The sequence below is a fragment of the Liolophura sinensis genome, chromosome 6 (assembly GCF_032854445.1).
Source record: "Liolophura sinensis isolate JHLJ2023 chromosome 6, CUHK_Ljap_v2, whole genome shotgun sequence".
Classification (NCBI taxonomy): Eukaryota; Metazoa; Mollusca; class Polyplacophora; order Chitonida; family Chitonidae; genus Liolophura; species Liolophura sinensis.
The window spans coordinates 28,687,899-28,710,979 of record NC_088300.1 but is presented as its reverse complement, the minus strand read 5'-3'; the positions used below and the strand labels follow the sequence as shown (position 1 = coordinate 28,710,979).

Below are 23,081 nucleotides of genomic sequence, written 5' to 3'. Positions count from 1 at the left end.
TAACACTTTGCACTTTGTGGATACGCAGTTATTCTCGTTTATGACATCAGATAAGCTGCCAATGTCAAGGGGCAATGTACAACAGGTATCCCAAAACAGTGCTGTGATTTGTAAAATATATCTAATCATTTATGAAATAGGTTGAAAGGAAGACCAGGTATGTGTTGTGTTTAGATGACATATTTAAGATATTTGAATTATTAGCTATTTGTATTAGCGAAGAGGTACATGCTTTTTAGGAAGTGTATTACGGTGTAAGGGATCTGTGAGGAAATAACTGAACGACAGCTCAATTGTAGTCAAAATGGTAAAGATAAGTGTATGTTTCATGGTACTGGCTCTGGGGTTAGTGGACGCAGTATTTACTAAAGATTTGTCAACAAAGGGAACTCAAAGGGAGAAAATTTCTAATCCTGTGGAGGGAGTCCATGTTGCCTTGTGGGGTGAGGGGTTTGTGCGGTATACCTGGCTAAACCCTGTCCCCCATGGACCCGATAATACAAAGTTCAATCCCTGGTGTAAGTATGGCACCTCTTCAACCAACTTTAACCACACCGCCAGAGGAGAGGCTTACACCTACACTGCTGGAATGTTTAATATGACCTTGAACAGTGTGGTAGCTGAGCTGCCCATTCAACCAGATGGGTATACCCAAGTGAACTACCAGTGTGGAGACAGTAACTATGGTTGGAGCCCTGTGTACAGCATACAGCTCCAGACCCCAGGGGTCAGCCAGACACAGAGGGGTAACATTGCCCTGATAGCAGACCTGGGGTCCACCAATGGCTCCGACACCATCACGGCCTTAGAGCAGTTTGCAGAAAGCGGATTGATCAAGATGGTTGTCCATGCCGGCGACATCAGCTATGCGGATAACTTCGGGAAAAGAAATCACAACAACTCCTACATCTGGGTGGAGTACATGAAGCAAATAGAGAAATTTACTTCCTGGGTTCCATACATGACGGCTCCTGGAAACCACGAGTCTCAGTACGACTTTGCCGCATATCGTAACTGGTTGCCAATGCCGTACAAATCCAGCGACTCCGAGTCCCCTTTCTGGTTCTCCTTTGACTACATGGGCATCCACTTCCTGTCCTTCTCCACGGAGCACAGCTTTAACCAGAGCTCCGCCCAGTTTGCCTTTATGCAACAAGACCTGATTCAGGCCAACAGGAACCGTGACAGTGTACCGTGGATTATCGTGTTTGGTCACCGCCCATTGTACTGTACCTCCCTGGTTGCTGAGCACAGGTGTGTCTACGACGCCCCAGTTTTCAGGTCCTACCTGGAAGATTTGTTGTACCAGCAGAGAGTGGATGTGTACCTGTGTGGTCATGATCACAGCTACGAGAGAACCTATCCTGTCTACAGAGAGCGGGTGATACGGAGGGACTACCATAACCCACAGGCTCCAATCTACATTGTCGACGGAGAAGCAGGTGGGTGGCAGCCAATGAGAAACTGTTTACTTTGTAAACACAATATTTGAGCCAAAATTTTAAACTTTTAGGAATACAGAATCGATGCTGATTGGCCGACAGTGAATATAGGGTTTCCTGGGTCAAGTATTGCAGCCTCAGTCATGCTTGAATAAATGTACAATACCTAAAATTCAGATCGGGCATTAAATAACCTGGATTTGCCGGTATCTCACACCAGCCAGTCATCAGTTACTAATTCTAAAGCTCAATTCCTCTTACCTGTTTTAAGGTCTGTGTGGAAGGTAGAATTTTATCCTACTAGGAAAATCTCAGTGTGCACTGTAATGTTTTATGACTTTTATTTGCCTTACGAAATGAATTTTTTATGGACAATTTTTGGTGGCCAATATAGTGTATGGGTTTTTGTTATCTGAACCCGACAATTGTATTAAACGGTTTTCTTTCTTGTTCAGAAGCATAGTATCCCATTGGCTGAATTCTACATGCATGGTACTTTGTCAGATGCAGTGCATGCATAGAAGAAATTCTGGACATTGACTGTACATGATCGATTATTTCTTTTTGTCTATGATGAGCTAAACTTGGAATAGGATTTTTGGAAATTTTTGTGAATAGGAAATCTGCATTGTTGTACAAGTTGGAGAAAGAGCATGGTACATGTGACTTGTGTGTCATGTACAACATTTATATTGATGAAGACAACATTTGGCCTAATTAGGTTTCCACAAAGTTGGATTACTTCCCAAATCATTAATCTACATTTCAATTTGTTTCACCCCCCTGAAGGCAACCCAGAGCCTAATGACCCCAGCTTCCAGCCTGATGTTGAATGGAGGGCAAACTTTTATCCAGGTTGGGATAATGGTTTTCTACTGGTACAACCTACACCTGTGGCCCTGCAGTTTCAGTACATCCGCAGTAGGGACCTCACACCCATGGATATATTTTCAATAACAAAGGATTAGACTCTGTCACAAAGAAAGGTATTCATTTTTAAAGAAAGAAAATTGTACCACATGCATTGATGCTGATATCCAGTTATGTATCTACTATTAGCTAACAAGAAACACCCTTTTGAACAGGTTTTATGCCAGTCATGGGTACATTGGTTTAGAGGGTTAGCAACTTAGCTCCACTTAAAAGTGATTTACAGATCGCATCCTAACTCACCAAAAAGTTGTGGGCAGCCAGCAAGTTGGCAGGACAATGCCACATCATAACATGACACATAACAAATGACTGGCATACAGAAATGTCTTGCTTGAGGAACATGTAACTATCAGTGATGTAATAAATTGCCACAGAGTGCCAATGAAAGATTCATAAACTTGCAAATACAGCATCTTTACAGCTCTACATCAACTCCTCAGCCAGCAACCTGCAGATGGTAGTGGTTTTCCCCCGGGTTCTGCCCGGTTTCCTCCCACCATAATGCTGGCGGCAGTTGTATAAGTGAAATATTCATGAGTACGGCTCAAAAATTCAAATAAATAAATCAACTTCTTAAACCAACTACTGGTTTATCAATATAATGAACATGACCACATAATAAAAAAAAGAATAAGATAAAGAAGATTTTCATGTTGACACGAAAGTTTCACAAATAGATATATCATGATCATTGTAAAGAATTAAAGGTAATTCTTCAAGCCTACGGAATTTCCATTTGGGAAGAGGCCACATTACATTGAGTAGAATACATTAGTTGTATGCGACAGTTTAACTTTGAAGAGCTCCACACTTACACAGATATGTCCATTCAATACAACTGTTTTGCCTGATTTGTCATACTTGTATCTTCTGGTGTATTCATATGTGAACTGAGTTTTTGATTTACTGGCAGGGATAAACTCTGCACAGCCGAGGGAAATCACCACGTTTTGTCCCGTTTGTTTTTTGAACAAACCATATTCACGAATATTTCATATATGCTATGGTACTCAGTTTTTAGGGTGGTGGAAACAGCAGTGCCCAGGGTAAAGTGGCATGTGGCGTGTTACTGAGACATAATTGGTGGAAGCACAATGAGGAAGCTGTAAAGGGATACAGAATTAATTCTGATTGGCTGGTGTGAGAGATAGGCAAGTTCAGGCTATGCCTTGGCTCAGCTGAATTTTAGTACAGGACATTTATTCAAGCGTGACCAAGGCTGCAAGATTTAACGCGAGAAACCCCACTGTCTCCACTGTCAGCCAATTAGAGTTGATTCTGTATCCCTTTAACCTAGATACACCAAGTTGCCTTTTTAAGGACCCAGTGATGCATTTTTATTTACATTACTGGCAACATATGCTTCAAGGCTGTTTCCCATGAGCAGTTTACCAAAATGCTTGTCAGATGGCCAAATTAATCATCCGGTGTCCAATTGAATAAAACACATTAGGCTTTACCTGCTTATAATACATGGTTTATTGCAAGCAAAGGGTCTTCTGGTGACACATTTAGGCTGTTATAAGCTAATTTAGCCAGTACCCTAGAAACTTGAATTTGATAGTAAGGCTACCAAAGAGCTTACCTGTTTGCAAAACTTCAGTTCAAAGTCCTTAACATGGAATCTGACACACACATGACATAAACTCTCACTGTACTGTACTTTATACAGGCGAGTTTAAGAAGCACCACCATACATCTGAATAAATTAATTCATTCATTTTGGTTTAAACCCTTCCTTCAGCACTTAACAAGCATGTTTTGATTACAGTATATTACATGAAGATAAAACTTAACAGAAATTCATAATACATGAGTACATGTACCGGTACTTCAGTCTGAAACAGTGATTAACGTACAGTGAAATGACTGAAAGCTTTTAGCAAATGCCACAAAAACAGATAAAGGGAAACATCAGTCTGTCCTTACTTGTTGGATTTTACAGATTTAATTTTCATTAAAACATTCCACCAGGCTTCCAGAAGTAATGCAGACTACAAAAACACAATGTCAATCTTTTTAATGCAACTAAAGTGAACATAAAGAACCCTTTTAATGATAAACACAATTTACACATAAACCTAATCTAACGTTTAACAAAAATATATACATGTTAACACAGTCTTAAATAAATGTAATCTATCTTTGCATTAACAAAGACACAAAACACTGTTAAAAAAACACTTTAAACTGGTAGTGGTAAATGAATGCCAAATTGCTTTATACACCCTTTCGGGACTCTTTATGTACAGGAAAATATCCACATATTATACATGTAAAATATATATATACATATATATGTGTCTGCATAAAATGTACAAACTGGTGCAATTCAATTACAATGCCATCATCATACACACCAGACAAACAAAACTTCAGTATAAAAATATCTTTTGGTGCACATGCACTCAATAGTTCTGTTCATCAATTGACAACAATAATCAGATACCTGTCTGCTATCTACAGCAAGGTGAATGCCCTTAAACAATATAACAATGTGGCAAGACTTGTCCACACTATGTACACCCTTACTTATGCTTTGGTTATCGCTGGTGGCTGAAGGACAAAGAATTCTGTAATACACAGCCAACCCTCTAAAGACTAGTGCGTCATCTTAGCAACAAAACCTGGTCCAGAACATACAGTCAGGCATTCAGAATTGGACAAAGACTCTTCAGAGCACCTTCAAAGAACAATACTGCTCCACAGAATAAGAAACTTCCAACATTTCTCTATCAACGAATGGAAAAAATTTACAGCAGCATTTTCATCATAATTTACAGCTTTAATCAGGGATAATCAGTTTTACTTCCTTTCCTAAATACAATAATGTTAAGGGGACAAACTCCTCACATACACCATGTAGAGGTCAGTATAATGCAGTACCAGATTTTCAATGCCTTTTAAGTTGTGCCTGTTTTAGTTACACTGTTAATCTTATTAATTTAAGTAAAACAAGTCTAAACTTAGATATTTAGTAAAATTCCACTTGGTTCTAGTGAAGCAGTTACCCATATCAAATGTAAGACTTCAATTTGATTTCAATTCAAATGAAACAAGCCAAATTTAAATACAAGTATTAACAGTACCAGTTTTTCAATGGCTTTTGTTTTTAATTAGAATGTTAAACAAAGTAAAAGTAGAAAGTAAAACAATTTTCAATTTAGATATATAGTACAGTATCAGTTGTTTAATGCCTCTTGGTTTTAGTTAAACCATTAACCAGATCAAATGTAGGATAGAATTTCAAATCCAGTAAAATATGTCTAAATTTTAATATATAATACCAGCCTTTCAATGCCTATTTTAGCTAAAACTGGTAATCTTATCAAGTAAAATATGGCTGTACCAGTTGTCGAAATCCTATTGGTTTTAATTAACCATATCAAATGAAACATATAACTTCAACTGACGTAAAACCAGACTATTAAATTTCCAATATACAGGACATATGCCTTGTATGCTCTGTATTAAAATAATGGTAGTTCCTACACATATTCAACAGAGTTTGGTAGTGGGGTAAAACAATCGGTCATGTTTAAAATCAGGCAATAAAGCACCTCAAAGTTATGACAAAACTGAAAAAGATATCAAATTAAAGCTGTACAGTATATCACACATATTTTGATTCATGCCCTCTGTGTCATGTTATTTATGATGAATCTTTCACAGATATGTAGGACTAAAAGGACTAGTACTTTATTATACTCTACACTGTGCCATAACTATGTCCAAACCTCGGTCCAGTACCTCCCTTTGCAAGGTACTTTAATAGTCTTCTGGACAGTTTTGTATGCAGTTCTTATAACATGGTTATAATCTTCTACACTGTGCTGTAACTATCTACTATCTCACAGCATGGATATAATCTTCTACACTGTGCTGTAACTACCTACTATCTCAAAGCATGGTTATATTCTACACTGTGCTGTAACTACCTACTATCTCATAGCTTTCGTTATCACAGTCTTATCATTGTAATTCATATTTCTTGTAATTTTTTCGTAATAGATCTTGTCTAGGTTATTGTGCCATAAGGCAGCGTTATTTATGACAAAAGTTATGAAAAACTAATTCACGAAGTTTTGTGAAAGTGAGCCCTACTGCCTATTTTCATAGCGTTCTTTATAATCTTCAACACTGTGCCATAACTGCCTGTTGTCTCTCTCACAGCATTGTTCATAGTCTTGTACCTCGGGGTCAGTTCCGCAATGCCATATTTAACTTTTTCGTAACAGACCTTGTCTAGGTTATCATGCCATAAGGTGACTTTATTTACAAGAAAAGTTACGAAAAGTTGATTTGCGAAGTTTTGTGAAGTGGGCCTTTAGCCATAACCACCTATTATCTCACTGCATCGTTTTCAATCTTTTGCACTGCCTGTTCTCTCTTAGGGTTGTTCATAGTCCTTTATCCTGTGCCATAACTGCCTATTATCTCACAGCATTGTTTATAATCTTCTACACAGCCGTATCTGCCTATTCTCTTGTAGCGTTGTTTATAGTCTTGCACCCAGTGCGTAACTAACTTATTATTTCATAGCGTTGTTCATCATCTTCTACACTGTGCCGTAACTACCTATTCTCTCAGAGCGTTGTTCATAATCTTCTACATTGTGCCGTAACTACCTATTCCCTCAGACCATTGTTCATAGTCTTCTACACTGTGCCGTAACTACCTATTCTCTCATAGCCTTGGTTCTGCAGAGCCTTGCGTATCTGGATAGCGTAGTAAGCAAACCCCACAGATATAACCAAGAACAGGAAAAAGAGAATGAGAAGTAACACCATAGTGAGAATGGGCAGAGGGGATTCTGGGTAATCTGCAGGGATCAGGTTACTTGCATTGATCATAAATCCCAGGGCCCAGCCAAGGCTAGCGCTGTTCACCTGGAACACAGAAAACGTCACATCACACGATTACTATCAATAAGTGAACCCAAACTCCACACTGAATTTTGTGGATTTAATTGGTGTTTTATCGCTGTGAGTTCAAGTCCAACTCATGCTGGCTTCCTCTCCCGCCATAAAACACCAATCAAATAAATAAATAAATAAATTCGTGTTTTGCGCCATACTCAAGAATATTTCACTGATGCAACAGCCGCCAGCATTATGATGGGTGAAACCGGGCAGAACCCGGGGGAAACCCACAACCATCTGCAGGTTGCTGCCAGACCTTCCCACGTATGACCGGAGAGGAAAATAAGCATGAGCTGGATTTGAATTCACAGTAACTGCCTTGGTGAGAGCTCTCACCTGATATAGCAATCGGCACAAGCAACCCATGAACAATAAAAAATCATTGTCAAACATACATTAAAGGAGAATAAAACATAAAAATGATCATCAAAACTTACTTGCAAATATGGTCTTTAATATTTTTTCGATTTTTTCTTTCAGGAGAAAATGGTTTTTAAAAATATTTTGTATAGTGAGTATTTGAGACCTCCTCGTGGTGTATATTTTGTCTTTGCATAATAATGTTCTAAATAAGGATGTGATGCACGTCTAATAAATTTTTTGAAATGTGATTTTTTTTCTTTATATCCAAACACATGCATTTAATCTGAAGTATGATAATATTTATGAATACATTAGTCAAAATCTAGGTTGAATATATCTGATAGGCCAAATTCTAAATACATTTATTAAGCATGAGGTACATCATCATTTTTAACATAATTACGCAAAGACAATATATGCCAAGACATGGTCCCAAATACCAAACATACAAAAAATACATTCAAGAGTGTTTTCTCATTAAAGAAAACTCTGAACTGAACTGAATGTTTTCTCCACCTTAAACATGACTTGTGTAGGTAGCTTTTGGAAACTGGGATGGTAGATTTGATCAAGCTCTGTGTATCATCTTCTTTATAAAGAACTTGATGCTGACTCAGAATGAATCAATTGTCGAAAAACTACTGTTCACAAAATCCACACAAATTTTCCATAAATTAACGAGTATTGGTTCAAAAAACATCAAACCACAAAAAAAGACAAAATTACCAGTCTGTGTGATCTCACAGAAAACATGGTACATTTAACAATACATTTACCAAGAAAAAACAGCACACATAAACACTACTGATTAAACCTCCAGAAAACATCTGAGATTGAGTACTGGTGTCAAGTACTTAGACTGATCATACGGCAACCATGAACTTATCCAGGACACATTACACTCATTTATGTGTATCACATGATCAAATTAATTTCATAACAAATGTTAACGATCAACACAGTAAATTCCATGAACTGGCAACTTGATATTACATGTAGTCCTCTGTTCTGTATAACATCACATAAGTTACTGATATCAATAAAGTTCTCAACATCGAAGGGTTTTTACACAAACTTTATTTGTACACGTTAATGACTACAGCTAGATCCCTAGACTTCCGGATGAAACCAGGCAGAGCCTGAGGGAAACCCACGATCATTAGCAGGTTGCTGCAGACCATCCCACAAACGACTAGAGAGGAAGCCAGCATGTGAACTCACAGCAATCACGTTGGTGAGAGGCTCCTCGGTCATTTTAACCCTTTGGCCATTGAGGCCCCCAACACATTTTTAGTTACTGATATCAAAGCACTTCTCACTTCTCCCTAAAACAACAAGCTCCAGGACAGAACTCAACAAGAGTTCAGAACACCACATACACTGGTATTTTAACCCCTCGGCCATTGAGGCCCCCAACACATTTTTAGTTACTGATATCAAAGCACTTCTCACTTCTCCCTAACACAACAAGCTCCAGGACAGAACTCAACAAGAGTTCAGAACACCATATACACTGGCGTTTTAACCCCTCGGCCATCGAGGCCCTCCAACACATTTTTAGTTACTGATATCAAAGCACTTCTCACTTCTTCCTAAAACAACAAGTTCCAAGACAGAACTCAACAAGAGTTCAGGTCAACACAACATATGCCCCAACAAAAGCATTTACTTGAAATGTAGAAAAGAATACCAGCTTTATATATTATTGCGCCAAAAGCATTTGCTTGAAATGCATAAAGGAATACCAGCAGTGTTGTGGTGAGTATAACCTCTGAGGGGAATCTTCAAGGGTGTTGATGATAGGACAAATGTGAGTTGTTACACGTCATCTGTGTATCAATGTGTCCAGCAAAAATTAAAACTCTGCCTGGAAATCAGTTGCAGTTGTAGCCCACAAAGTCATATCTCTTCATATATCATACATAGGGAAATGGTGATCTGGTAACCATGACAACCATGGAAATGGACAAATTTGAGTCGTGAAACATCGTCTTTTGTGTATGTATGTATCCACCAAAATTAAAAACTCTACGATGAAAACAGAGTTATAGCCCGGACGCGAAATCATATCTATCTATAAAGTGTATTATAATATATAAGGAAAATGGTTATCTGTTCACCAAGACAAAAACAAAAATGGATAAATGTGAGTCTCAACACCATGACAACTGTGGAAATGGACAAATGTGAGTCGTGACACGTCGTCATCTGTGTATCCACCAAAACTTAAAACTCCTTTTGGCGGGAGTGTTTAAAAAGGAGCAAAAGCTGGAAACTGACATTAACATTCTGTTAAGTCCTCATTTTTGCTAAGTGTTAACTGGACTTTGTTCTGACATCTGTCCAACCAGAGAGCTTACATGCAGATTACCTTTTCTTTAAAGGAGATGGAGTCCCAGTTTGAGGCGTTGAACCCGTAACCTCTGGTAAGAATTGTTAGCACAAAGCTGGTCTCAAAACAGTACCAGGGTAAGGCTGCTGAGTAATCAGTTTTCATTGTCTTCACCTGGGGACAAAAATTTGAAACTTTTGAAAAGATAACACAACAGACACATGGGATAATGGGATAACATAGCTTTAACATAACATCCATTTCTTTTGATCTTGAAAATATATTAACAACAAAGGTTTACAGTAGCTGCCTTCAGGGCATAAACTAATATTGCAATGGATTTCAGTTGCGAAATCAAGATCTGGTGACAAAGTTTGTCTATGTTTAAAAAAATGACCTTTTTGTATTCAACACACTTTCACTGTCAAACGGAGCACAGTTTAACTAGCTATTATAAGAAAAAGAGCTGTTTCAACAAGCTCATAATTATTCCTGCCACCTCATTTTTCTCTCCTCTGTTGTCGCATTACAGGAAATCCATAGATAATTCTGATCTTAATGAATGAATAACAGCGGTTGAACGCCAGGTTGAAGACCCTTTGAATAAAATTACCTAAAATTGTCAAGGTCAGTTTGATTAAACTTCAAACTAAGACAAGGCTTCTTCAACACCTATTCTCAAACAAAATGATACAATTCTATAATCTACCACAGCTGCATATGGAATGAATTCATTTCATTAGTGGTGCCTTACTCAGGCGTATAATGCCTTTAAAAAAAGCACTTTTTACTTGTATCTGTCCGGCAGAGTAATTTTGTGGATTTATTTTTCCTTTTGCCGGGCAGATTAATATTGGCAAACGAGCAACTAATCTGACCTTCCTAGGGTTCCATTTCTGAATGTTCTTTTTCACAGATGTCCATTTGTAAATCAAATTTGGGCAAATCTCTTTCTTGTTAATCAAATCATGCTCTACACGAAAGAGGCACTGGGTTTCTAAGATGACATGTTAATTAGACAATAAACATAAAATTTATACTAGTTAATGGTAACTGAAAAAATATGAATGCTGGCATGAATTATGAAATACACGCATGCCATGCATTTATCCTACCTCATCCCAGGAACTGTTACACAGAACTGTAACAGCATTTCTGAACTGTTCCAAGCTAAAAGTTTCATTTCCATCAGTGAGGTTGAGAAACTGTACTTGGTAAAAATAGCTGGAGAATGCCTGAAAACAGTCAAATTTCAAAATCACTGACAAAGAGAGGGAAAGAAAAAATACAGATCACCACTTTTATAATTGTTTAGTTTTTAGAATGGAAAACAAGATAAATGCAGAATGACATGATTGTCTTAAATATTTACTTATTTATCTATCTGGCTATAAATTAATGCCACACTCCTGATTATTTCATTTCTACAATTGCAGTTTTGTTAGTGCAGGGAACCGAGGTACCCGGTATAAACCACTAACCTTTGGCAAGTGTCTTTCAATACATAACATGCCTTGACATATATATGTTCCCAATATTCCAATTCTTGTCAGATTAATTAAAGTCACGGGCTTAAATCCAGGTTTCGCTGGTTTGGTTGTTATTTTAAATCAGGTATAATGGAAAATACACACACAAATATGTACTTACATAAAAGTCCCCAGCTACAGCTGGTTGGTAAACACCATTAAATGAGCAACTAGGAAAATCACAGCGTTGTGTAAAGTTGAATAGGTTTTGTGTCTGTTGTTCACATTTTTCTGAATCGCTTTCCCCAACAAAGCTGTAATTTGAATTCTGAAATTATGAAATCAAAGAACATATATTCTTGTCGTCAATTTTTCCATGATTATATTCACATTATTCCTATCCAATGAATGCTGAGTTTCGACACCAGGAAAATTGTAAAGCAATATTGTATACAATAGGAAAAATATGAAAATCGTTACATTTGCAACACATACAATGTATAGTTGTATGTAAAATATGCATATGTAATAATGTATCTCTGTGTTTTTTCAAACCCTGATACAGTACACATTTCATAGAATTTAACAGTTTGTCTTATGTCAGATGAATAAGCGATCATGACTGTTATGTTATAATATACCAAAATCAAAGGGAGATATGTTGATTAAAAATAAATTGCAGACTGTCCAAATAAATGTAGATTGCTGTAAACCTTCTATCTTTTTAACCTCTAAAGCACTTTTGTCAGAGGAATTTATGCATACAATTATTATGAGAATGACCTTAAAAACGTTTTCTTTCTGTCAATGAAGATGCAAGATTCATAAAACTATGCAAATTAGTTCTCTACAGCCCATAGTTCTCTCAAAATGTTTCAAAATATTGGTTGCAGAGGCGGATGAAAAAGTTAAAGAATTAGGGTGATTGTGGTGAAACACACAATAACAGGGCAATCCAAAACAATCATCTCACAGTGTTTATCATGATAGTATTTCAATAGCCAATGGAAAACCTCAGCATTTTACCTTCAAGTGACAGATTAAAGCTACATTCATATACCAGTCTCATTTTAAAACAACTCTTTTATTCAGTTCTGCCAGATAATTGCCCAGTTTCTACTCACAGAGTCCATGTAGGATGTAGGGTAGATCTCTGAACCAAAGGCTTCCAGAGCATGTGGTCCTTTGGTACACGGTGCTTCAAAAACTTCATCATGGGGTACCGTTTCTACAACACCTTTTGGTCCACACGGATTAGCTATGGTCGTATTTGTTGTATTTCTTTGGTCCTGACAAGTCCAAAACACAATTTACAAGACATTTATCACAAGATCATATCAAGAATGTTGCAGGAAGACATGTATGTCCACTGTGATTGATGATTTTGTGTACAAATGTATGTTGTGATTCCTAGATGCACAACAGACACAATGAATCTGGTTACCTTTTAGCTGGAAAATGCACATACATGTAATTTGGCTGTCTATTGCGAAGACATACATATATACATGGTCAGGAATATCATCAATGAAAATCGTCTGGTTATCTGAATGATGATTGCTTCATACCATACACATACACAAGAATTTTCCACCTATACAGCGGGTGTCCAACAGTGAAGCGAGCCACCAACCTTTGGCAAGTTACTGACAGCTTTTCCCAAGTGTGATGTACAAATCAGCATGCCATGTTGGCCAAAAGACAAGTGGCCTTCAACAAATTTATGACTGCATTACAACTGATGATATACTGGAAGAAAAACAAAAAAAAGACTTCACATGTGCTATTTTATGTTCCAAACATACCCTTATAAAACAAAGTGTTGCTAGTGGATGGATCTAGTTTACAGATGTAATGTAATGCAGGTGAAATTCTGCCCAGTGTAGATGTTCATTACAGTTTACCTGTGTCAGAATTGGACCAACATGAAAACATCAGGCACAAAGATAGGCGGTTATGTATGGTCTGGGCAGTTAGGTAACTCCCCAAAAATGCGTTACTCGTTGATGATCTAGTCGTCAAAGGATTACAAAAATGATGCATCCCAATTCGATTGTGCTCGGCCTGTGTCATCACACGTCCAATATTTGCAAGGCGTGGAATGAGAATTTGTTATCTCGAGCATTGCTGTATTTTTTTTTTAATCACCAGCAAATTCTGCACACGTCTTGATGCTCAATCACATGAAATTGTGGTCACGTGACCTTGCAACGTTAAAGGGTCACGTTTTTATGGGCAAGCAAACACATAAAATTCCTAAAATTGGATAAAAATAAAACTGAAAATCCAACTTTTGTCCAATCATGATGTTTTACCTTATTTCCCTCTTTTAAAAGGCTTTCTAATCATGCATATACCATGAAATTTTGCCCACAAAAGTGTTTTTTTAAAAGGCAAATAAATATCACAAAATATTATTTTTGGTGCTGAAAATTGTAATTTTCCAGTAGAACATTATCCCATGTTCCAAGCAAATCCCAAAACACCTTTCTAAAATCAATGGAACTCTCAGAATCGGGGGAAAATGAGCAAGTTAATCGTGGATGAAATTTATGGTCATTTCGGGTATCTCTTCATACAATGCCAGCAGAGTTTACATTTTCCACAAATTAGATGATTTTCAAGCTTTATTTTTCTTTTCATACTTTCATAGGACATTCAAAAGAGGTTTATTCTGCCCGTAAAACAAATAAAATTAGTCATTAGTTTGTTAAAAAGTAGGTGAGATATCTATTATCAACACATGTTTGGAACACAGAACAGTTCGTGTATAACCGCTTACTGTGTCACTAAAACAGTTTTTAGAACGCCAAAAGAAAATTACCTGATGAAAATGAAAACTAGCAGAATGCACACATAATTTTTTTGCTCCCTGAATGAAAGGGTTTCTTGTAATGAGTTTATTCCATTCACAAAATGTGATTTTCACCACTTCCTGAGTGAATCAGTGCTATGCAGGGTTTCGGCCTATATACGTCACAATTTGAAAGATCATATTGAAAACAAAATAACTTACATTTATGGACAGTAGACTTGACTATCAAGTCCTGATCTTCAATTCATCATACTGTTTTAAACAATTAACCCTGATGTCGTCTGCATCATGTCAGAGGCCCTTTAAAGTGAACATAAAGTCTGCCACTAAATATACATAAAGTTTTGAAAGCTGAGAATGTGATGTTCAGCACTGGGGATATGGCACTGACGGACAATTCACTCCGGGCAGCCATGTCGTAGAAGCCGTTATGAACTTGGTCAATCTCTAGCACTAAAAGCATCACGCCATCATGTCAAAAAACCTATTACCTCGCGATTGTCAGCGTGGTGTCTTACAGCGGATAGACAGATACCAATGCAACATATTGGATTTTACAGGTAATTCAAGTGTTAAAGATTTTGGGCCACACATTTATGAGCAGGGTATTGATAACAGCTGCCCATGTCACATTGCGTACATGTTGGGCAGTAAACTGTCAAGGTGAGCTGGTAAGAAAAGCTCCTCAGGAGAGTTAATCATTGCTTGAAGAAAACTATAGTGACTTATTTTCCCTCAGGGAAGTCAGATTTATTATGAAATTATCTTCCCAAAATCTGAATCAAAGAGCCTGTTATCAATCAGAAGGTCCTGCTATATTCCGTAAATTCTGTGAAGCTGGTACAGTTCATTAGGCCAAACGCTTACTCCCATGCACGACGAGGCCAGCAGGACCATTAAAACATGACGATTGTGTCCACAAACATTGCCCTGACCGAGTGCCAAACCAAAAGAAAAATTGGCCTTTTGAACATGGAACAGAGCTGATACTCCTTGGTTGGGTAGCAGATGTTTTTGTTTGTTGTCACTGTCACATTGTTTAATACAGAAGGTACTGATGGTAGGTTTTGTGACGCTCAACATAGCAATAACATGGCAAAATGGTGTCATCAAATGAGCGGCGATTGTATGCTATTTATTTTGTTGATAAGCGGCGCAGACTGTATTAAACATTTTTAGAACATTTCTGGAATACTACTTTATTTATTAATTCAGCTTTAGTGGCTGACTTTATATTCACTTTAACTGTCATTCACATACTTACCATAACAAGGTTAGCTTGGAACCTGCGCAAGCCTTCGTTGATTCCATAGCAGAGGTAGCTATGGGTGTAGACAGTGTGGTTCACCCCATACAGACGCAGCTGGTTACTGTAGCCTGAGGGGAGAGATTCGGGTTTTTCTGGGGTGAAGGTGATCTGTGTGGAGGCACCCCCCATGTCTAATGCTCCGTGAGTGATTGGAGTTGGGGCAGCCAACTGATCTACAGGCTTCTACAAGAAAATCACTTTGAAGAAGATTTCAGTCTGAACTGTTCATCGACCAAACAGCTGGGCGCATGATGACAAAGCAATCTTAGACTCAAGTCCAAATTTCAGTTATTCAACTGTTCCGTACCATTACGTAGCTGAAATTTGTTTTACAATGATTTGACCAGAATTTACACTTTCAAGCAATATTTTGACCTTGTATTGTAAGAAATAACAATTTTAAAATGATCCGAAGTTTTGTCTTAAGTATACGGTTGTGTTGTGATTCTTGGGCAAAGCGCTTGTTTGTTTGTTTGCAATAGGTCTGACGCCATATTCAACAGAATATTTAGTAGGTCAGTGCTAATGCTGACTCACACCAACACCATGCCCATGACACCTCAGTCAGCTATTATATAACTCACACCAGTCTGACCAGCACTGGGTATACCTTATGCTCAAGTGCTTAACAAGGAAAAATACTGTAAGGCGTAAATGCAGGATTGGATAAAAGTTTCCTGCTTTATAAGGCACATCAAAAGCTGGCATGCTATCATGCCACTTGTACAGTAGTTGCTGCTAAATTCGCTACAGCTTTACATAGCTTCTCCCTTATACACTAAAGAATGGGTCCCTAGAGATAAATGTATCAAATACATATGCATATCTGTAATTTTCAAGTTTGAAAAAAAATTGCATTCTTCCTATTTTTAGGGACAGCTCACTTCACAAAGTAATATGTTCAAAAGAAAGACCAGAAAAATAACTCTAGCCTTTCCCTAGCCTTTTCCTTGAAGCCATACCTGTATTTTGAATGGGTTTATTTCATTTCACAAACCAAACTAAGACCTAACTGAACAAGAGAACTAACCACTCCAAGTGTTCCAGCGAAGTAGTTGACTGTCACCCAGGAAAATGTACCCTCTTCCTCGCCACTGATAATACGTGCTTGTTTATTTGGGTTAGAAAACCCAAACGGATACGACATGATTTTCTCTCTGACAACGTGTAAAATTATTTTGCTGGCATCTGGATTGGATGCACTGCAAAAGAGTGAAAAAAAAGGATTTGTCATATCATGAATGTTATGAGAAAAAAATAGGGTTGATGGAGAAAAAGAAATAAACACTGAGAGAAAATACAATTTCCATCGAAAGCCCAATAAAAACTTTTTTAAAGGGGTGGTCAAGTTCAAAACTGTTCTCAGCACATGCCGCACCATACTTGTACAAATAAGTGTCACTACCTTGAGAGTGAATGAGTGCTTGGGGTTTAATGTCGTATTTAACACTTATTTCTGTCATGTGACGACGAAGGAGTCCTTACGGTGCATGTAGGTGTAATGTGCCTCCTTGTTGTAGGGCAGATTTCCACCGCTCTTTCATCCAGTGCTGCGTCACGGAGACAACTTACTGAAGGCAACTAAGCTGCCCTGCTTGAGCCATTATACTGATACGGGTCAACCAGTCGTTGCACTATCCCCTTACTGCTGAACGCCAAGCGAGGAAGATACAACAAACAAGACTGACTCTGGATCTACTGTTCCAGAAGCCGACGCTCTAACAACCTTGCTATCGGGGCCAGTCTTTAGCTTGAGAGGATTGCCAGCTAAAGGGCTTCCCTCTTAAAACAAACTAGTTAATTCTTTTCCCCTATGTTTTGTATTGACACAATGTTTTGGTAAAGGGTGTATCCACGTGATATCGATTTGATAAATGAGTAATAAGTCAAGCCTATAAATGTATACCATATTTGTTTCAGGTATAAACAAGCCCTATTTTGCAATAACTGCCACAACCCATTTATAGGATGTTAAGCCATCCTGCAGAAAACTACACTCACTAACCTGCTATTTCAGTGAAAGGAGAAACCAGATGGAAATAGTAAAATGATATGGAGGATACCCTATGGAACAGAACTAACACCGCGGTTCAAATATATTTATAACGAATAACACTATTTTACCCCAATAAGTGAAGAACCCTCAAAAAATGTTATAGGTGTCAGCAATAGGTGACGATGAAAGGAATTCAGATTATCTTGAGCTTTATTACTTTACTCTGTTTTTAAGACAAACAGGTCTTAACGCTGAAGTAGCTCTTTAAATGAATGGCCCTCACAAAAAATATGATATGAAAATTTTAATGACTGACTGACAAACACCATCTCCAACCTACCAACAATACAAAATTTTTGTGAGAAAAATTTCCGTGATAATGAACACCAATGGCTGAGCACACTGCAAAAACTACTTACTTGAGGAGACGCATGCCAGCAGTAGCTCCCAGATAAACCTGTGTGTTCATGTAGTCCTCTGAGGGAATCCACTGCATGGCTTGGTTTAAGCAACCTGCAAGAGCATTTCCAGCATGCAGGGGCCTCGTCTCGTATTTGGAGAGTGCTAACAAAGCAAGACAAATTCAGGAAATTTAAAGCAAGACAAATTCAGCCAATTTAAAGCAAGACAAGAATCATAAATTGAGACAGAAACAAAGAGAGGTTGAGGTAATAGCAAGCAGACGATGACAGAAAGGAAAGAACAGGTTAAGCAGAAAGCAAACAGAAATTAAGAAAAAGACAAAAAAAGGCTGTGCGAAAAAAAAGAGGCTAAGAGAAAGATAAAAAGAGGCTGAAAGAAAGACTATCAAAAATCTATGAAAAATTGGGATAAAGATAAGAGAGGTTGACAGAAAGGCATAGAGGTTAAGATAAAGGCAAAGTAATGTTGAATAAAGGCAAACAAAGGTTGTGAGAAAGACAGAGAGAGAAAGAGACAAAGAAAGGTTTAAATAAAGACAAACGAACGTTGATAGAAGACAAGAGGAGACTGGGATAACGGCAAACACAGGTTGAGAAAAGTCAAAGAGATGATGTGATATAGACAGAAAATGGTTGAGAAATGTGTATAAAGCATGTTAAAACACTTAAAGACCTTCCCGAATCTGATGAACTACCAGTAACACCCAATGAACAAACAGCAAACCATGTTCTTCAATGCACAGAAAGGCCACATGTATATCAAATATGTATATTTGCATATATAAATTTACTTCTCTATCATGTCAGTCTTTAAACTAATAATATAAGCGTACAGTCACAAAACTACACTCACCAGTTGCTTTGCAGGAATGAATCTGACTCACTTCTGCTGTGCCATTCACTTTTCCACCTTTCCAATTATATACATACATAGAGGTATGTGTGGATCCCGCATCAAAAACAATACCATACTGAAATGAGAAATAAAAATGGAATAAACTCATGAAACTGTGGTATATTTTGAAATTTACACATGTACTTCATCTCAAGCAATTTCAAACATATATTGATCTTTTAAATGACACTGTTGTTTAACATCGTTGTGAGGTATTACCTACTTAAAACATCAGGCTGTAAGATGTCTCATACTCACTACACCAGCCTTTCACCTGTCTCTTACTTACTACACCAGCCTGTGAGATATCTCTTATTTATTACACCACCATGTAAAATGTCTTGCACTTACTACACCAGCCTGTGAGATGTCCCATACTTACTACATCACCTGCCTGGGAGATGTCTCTTACTTACTACACCAGCCTATGAGATGTCCCATACTTACTACACCAGCCTATGAGATGTCCCATACTTACAACATCACCTGCCTGGGAGATGTCTCGTACATACTACACCAGCCTGTGAGATGTCCCATACTTACTACATCACCTGCCTGGGAGATGTCTCTTACTTACTACACCAGCCTATGAGGTGTCCCATACTTACTACACCAGCCTGTGAGATGTCCCATACTTACTACATCACCTGCCTGGGAGATGTCTCGTACATACTACACCAGCCTGTATTTATTTATATATTTATTTGATTGGTGTTTTTATGCTGTATTCAAGAATATTTCACCTATACGACAGCGGCCAGCGTTAAGATAGGAGGAAACCGGGCACAGACAGGTGGAAACCCACGACAATCCGCACGTTGCTTGAAGACATTCCCACTTATGGCAGGAGAGGAAGCCAGCATGGGCTGATCTCTAAATCACAGCGGCTGCATTGGTAAGAGGCTTCTGGGTCATTATGTGGAGCTAGCGCGCTAACCAAGTGAGATGTCTCATACTTACTGTACTATCTCGTGAGATGTTTCATGTTCACTACATCAGCCTTTCAGAAGTATTGTATTCACTACACCGATATGTCTCGTACTTTTATCACCTTTTTTTGTGATGTTTCATACAGACTACATCACCCTACGAGATGTTTCCTACTAATTACTGTATTTCACCTGAAGTTAAGCATTTTTTTCAAAACATTTCGCTTTATTCTGATTGATTCACCCACTGACTTTATTTATAATTTATCAACTTGAGGTACATATTAGAATTTTTTTTATGGCATGCACCTGCGAGGAAATGCTTACTCTTTTCAATGGTATTTGTGTGATATTTAAATTTTCTTCTCCTTTAACAACTTTTCAGTCATATGACGAGAAGTCATTAGGTGCAGTACACATGTGAAACATCTTGTACTTCCTCTATCTGTAAAATGTAAGGTGCTTACGCCATCCTGCAAACTATCTCATACATCTACTTACCACATATACATCTTTCTTGCCAAATACTTCCACAACACCAATTGTGACAAACCCAGCAGCACTTATGAATAGGCTGACAGCAGCCAGTAACCACCAGTAATTACAGCCAGAGATCACTCCGACATCTAGGAGAAAACAGAATATATTTTATACTCATTCCATCTTAATAAATCAATCACTGGTCAAAAGAGCAACTTTCAGGCTTACGCTAAATTTACAGATGAATTCAAACACCTGAACAAGTCTGCTACAGTGGGGCATTTCAAAAATATACTCACTCTGAAAGAAACATGTGCATGGATATTTTTTTTTACATTTACATCTACTTTAATTTTTGCTCTTACAGGAGGAAGAGAAATTCATTAATAATTGAAAGACCACAAATTGCTGTTGATATCACATCTCTGACATACATGTAGTGTCCAGGTCAATAACTGAATGAGGGTGAAATTGAAGGTTGTGGATGTATAAAATGGGGACGATGTGCTGAAACATTTTCTGATGCTGAGGAAGTGCTGCAATTGTGCTTTGGTGAAAATGCACATGGCTTGCAACTTCTGTCATGTAAACCCTGCGGTAAGAGTACCAACAGCTTGAATACTTCCACTTTAATGTCAGGCATGGCATGATGAAAACTGTTAATGTCTTTTATACAGTGTGCCATCAGGTGTATCACATTGTTACCTCCACTAGGCAGGGTCTGTTTGTTCATCTGTCTGTTTGCCAGCAACTTTACACACAGATAGGCAGAGATTTGGATGAAATTTTTTTGCACAGGCATTTAATTTTGCTGGTGACCTGGACTCCCGTTTTATCATTGACAGATAGGACAGAAATGACACTTATTAGAGCATTGATGCTTTGTAGTATGGGAATATGTACACTTTGCTGTGACAGTGATCTGCCTTCCTTTGTGTGTTTACCTGGTTTCTGCTTGACATTGACAGCAGATTGCTCAGATACCTCATCCTGCTCCATATCACAGATTTTACATCAAAACACCTGGAAAATATGTCACACAATATGAAACTCATGCTCACTCACAGACAAGCATCATCAATCAAAGGAACATCTATCACAGTAGTTTATGGTTTGATGAATTTAACTAAAGTAAACCAAATTCTACCAGTATCTTAATTAAGAGCCAGAAGAGGAAATCTGGCTTTAATGATTTATGAAAAGAACATATGTGTATAAATGTTCAGTGTGTAAAGGTAAACCACAACACTTTCAATTTTCACAAAAAATATTATTCGTATAACGTCTAAGATTCTGGAAGTTTTCTTTCACGGAAATGAATTACAAATTCTTTAATACCAATCTTTACAACTGCCCAATGTTCCGTTATATGGAAAATATATCTTTTACATTTTATTTATTTATTGATTTGATTGGTGTGTTACTCAAGAATACTTCACTCTTTGGTCAGCTTTGTGGGTGGGTGAGACATTAGCGTCCACAATAAACTACCTTCTTTTTTCAGGTACCTGACAATCCCCTTGAACTCAAGCCATACTTATATCAGAGAGAGCTGAATTCAAACAGTTGAATAGTTTTGATGGTATAAGAGTTCATGAGGTTTTTGTTCCCTTGAAGAAGTGTTCATTAACATAGACAAGAATATCTGTCAAGGCAAGGCAAGGGATACAGGCCTATAAAACACACCATGCTTTGCAGCCTGTTTCACATGTACAGTGTACCTTGATTTGATTGGTGTTTTATGCCATACCCAAGAATATTTCAGTTATATGATGCCAACCAGCATTATGATCTGAGGAAACCGGACAGACCATAGGGCACAAACATAAGTAAATAGATACTGGTGGATTGATAACATTTAATACATTGAATCTGTTCATTTCTGTTTGATTTAGTAATTTATAGGATTATAGATAAACATATTGAATTGGTGTTTAATGTCGTACTTAAGAATATATCACTTATACAACCGCTGCCAACATTATGGTAGGAGGAAGCAGGGCAAAGCCTGGGGGAATTAAGGACCATCTGAAGGTTGCTGGAAGACCTTGAAATGTGCTGCCAAAGAGGAAGCCAGCATGAGCTTGACTTAAACTACTGCTCTGGTGAGAGGCTCTCACGTCCTTGCGCAGTGCTGGCATGCTAACCTCCTTGGCCACAAATGGTCCCCACTTCTGTTTGAGTTTTACTTCCCAGATCTTCTAGTTTAACTTAAACGTCACCATTTGCATTTGTACTAATGACTGACAACACCCCGGCGAAATCTCTATAGCCCAGTGGACTATGATATCTATATGCAGACAAATTTCTATCGCAGCCACATACATAAATAAAAAAATAAATGTTGAAATCTTGACCGTTTGCTTCAGGTTAATAAAAATTGCACATCACTATTGTCATTGAACTTAATTTTTAAAACCTTTCATTTCCACTACCACTACTTAGTACCGCAAAACTACGTGTACAACTCCTTAGTTATAGCTGCAGTCGGTACTCCAAAACTGGAGTACCGACTTCACTGCAAATAAGGCAAAGCGACTTAAGGTTTACAGCCTTGTATGGGTCTTACAATCACCGAATTCACTTACTTTAGAAAGAAAATCGGTGTGCCTACTGTAGATTAGGTCAAATTAGAGCCGTTAATAAGCAGAATAGGGTGTTTGGTGTGTTATTAAAGTCACACACCTCCACAGATGTCTAACTCGAGCACGAGTTTCAGTTTGACAGCTGCTTCCGGTGGAACGGAATTCTGGGATACATTTAGACCAAACGCC

At 37.8% G+C, this 23,081-nt stretch overlaps 2 protein-coding genes across 3 annotated transcripts; one reads left to right on the top strand and one right to left on the bottom strand.

Moving 5' to 3' along the window:
- Window positions 1–304: 304 nt before the first annotated feature.
- On the top strand, window positions 305–3,120 carry LOC135467072 (acid phosphatase type 7-like). Its single transcript, XM_064744832.1, has 2 exons — window positions 305–1,442; window positions 2,232–3,120. The coding sequence occupies exons 1-2, from the start codon at window positions 305–307 to the stop codon at window positions 2,408–2,410; spliced, it is 1,317 nt and encodes a 438-aa protein (XP_064600902.1). The 3' UTR covers window positions 2,411–3,120.
- A 2,405-nt stretch (window positions 3,121–5,525) lies between these two features.
- LOC135466503 (ectonucleoside triphosphate diphosphohydrolase 2-like) lies at window positions 5,526–23,027 on the bottom strand. Of its 2 annotated transcripts, none has more exons than XM_064744023.1 (12): window positions 22,922–23,027; window positions 21,252–21,330; window positions 20,329–20,453; window positions 18,857–18,974; window positions 18,001–18,145; window positions 16,616–16,787; window positions 15,541–15,768; window positions 12,586–12,750; window positions 11,643–11,789; window positions 11,108–11,227; window positions 10,032–10,166; window positions 5,526–7,264 (listed from the first exon to the last, which is right to left on the bottom strand). In XM_064744023.1, exons 2-12 carry the CDS (start codon window positions 21,304–21,306, stop codon window positions 7,034–7,036), a joined length of 1,641 nt encoding a protein of 546 aa, XP_064600093.1. In that variant the 5' UTR covers window positions 21,307–21,330; window positions 22,922–23,027; the 3' UTR covers window positions 5,526–7,033. The 2 variants fall into 2 exon arrangements, with proteins under 2 accessions (XP_064600093.1, XP_064600092.1); XM_064744022.1 differs by having other exon boundaries at window positions 22,896–23,007.
- Between the last annotated feature and the right edge of the window lie 54 nt (window positions 23,028–23,081).

Coding starts and splice junctions, on each gene's coding strand:
- LOC135467072 (XM_064744832.1), top strand. CDS start 305: ATGGTAAAGATAAGTGTATGTTTCATGGTACTGGCTCTGGGGTTAGTG. Junction 1,443..2,231: donor CATTGTCGACGGAGAAGCAG/GTGGGTGGCAGC, acceptor ACCCCCCTGAAG/GCAACCCAGAGCCTAATGAC.
- LOC135466503 (XM_064744023.1), bottom strand. CDS start 21,306: ATGGAGCAGGATGAGGTATCTGAGCAATCTGCTGTCAATGTCAAGCAG. Junction 16,788..18,000: donor GCTGGCATGCGTCTCCTCAA/GTAAGTAGTTTT, acceptor ACTCTTTTGCAG/TGCATCCAATCCAGATGCCA. Junction 15,769..16,615: donor TCGCTGGAACACTTGGAGTG/GTTAGTTCTCTT, acceptor ATTTTCTTGTAG/AAGCCTGTAGATCAGTTGGC.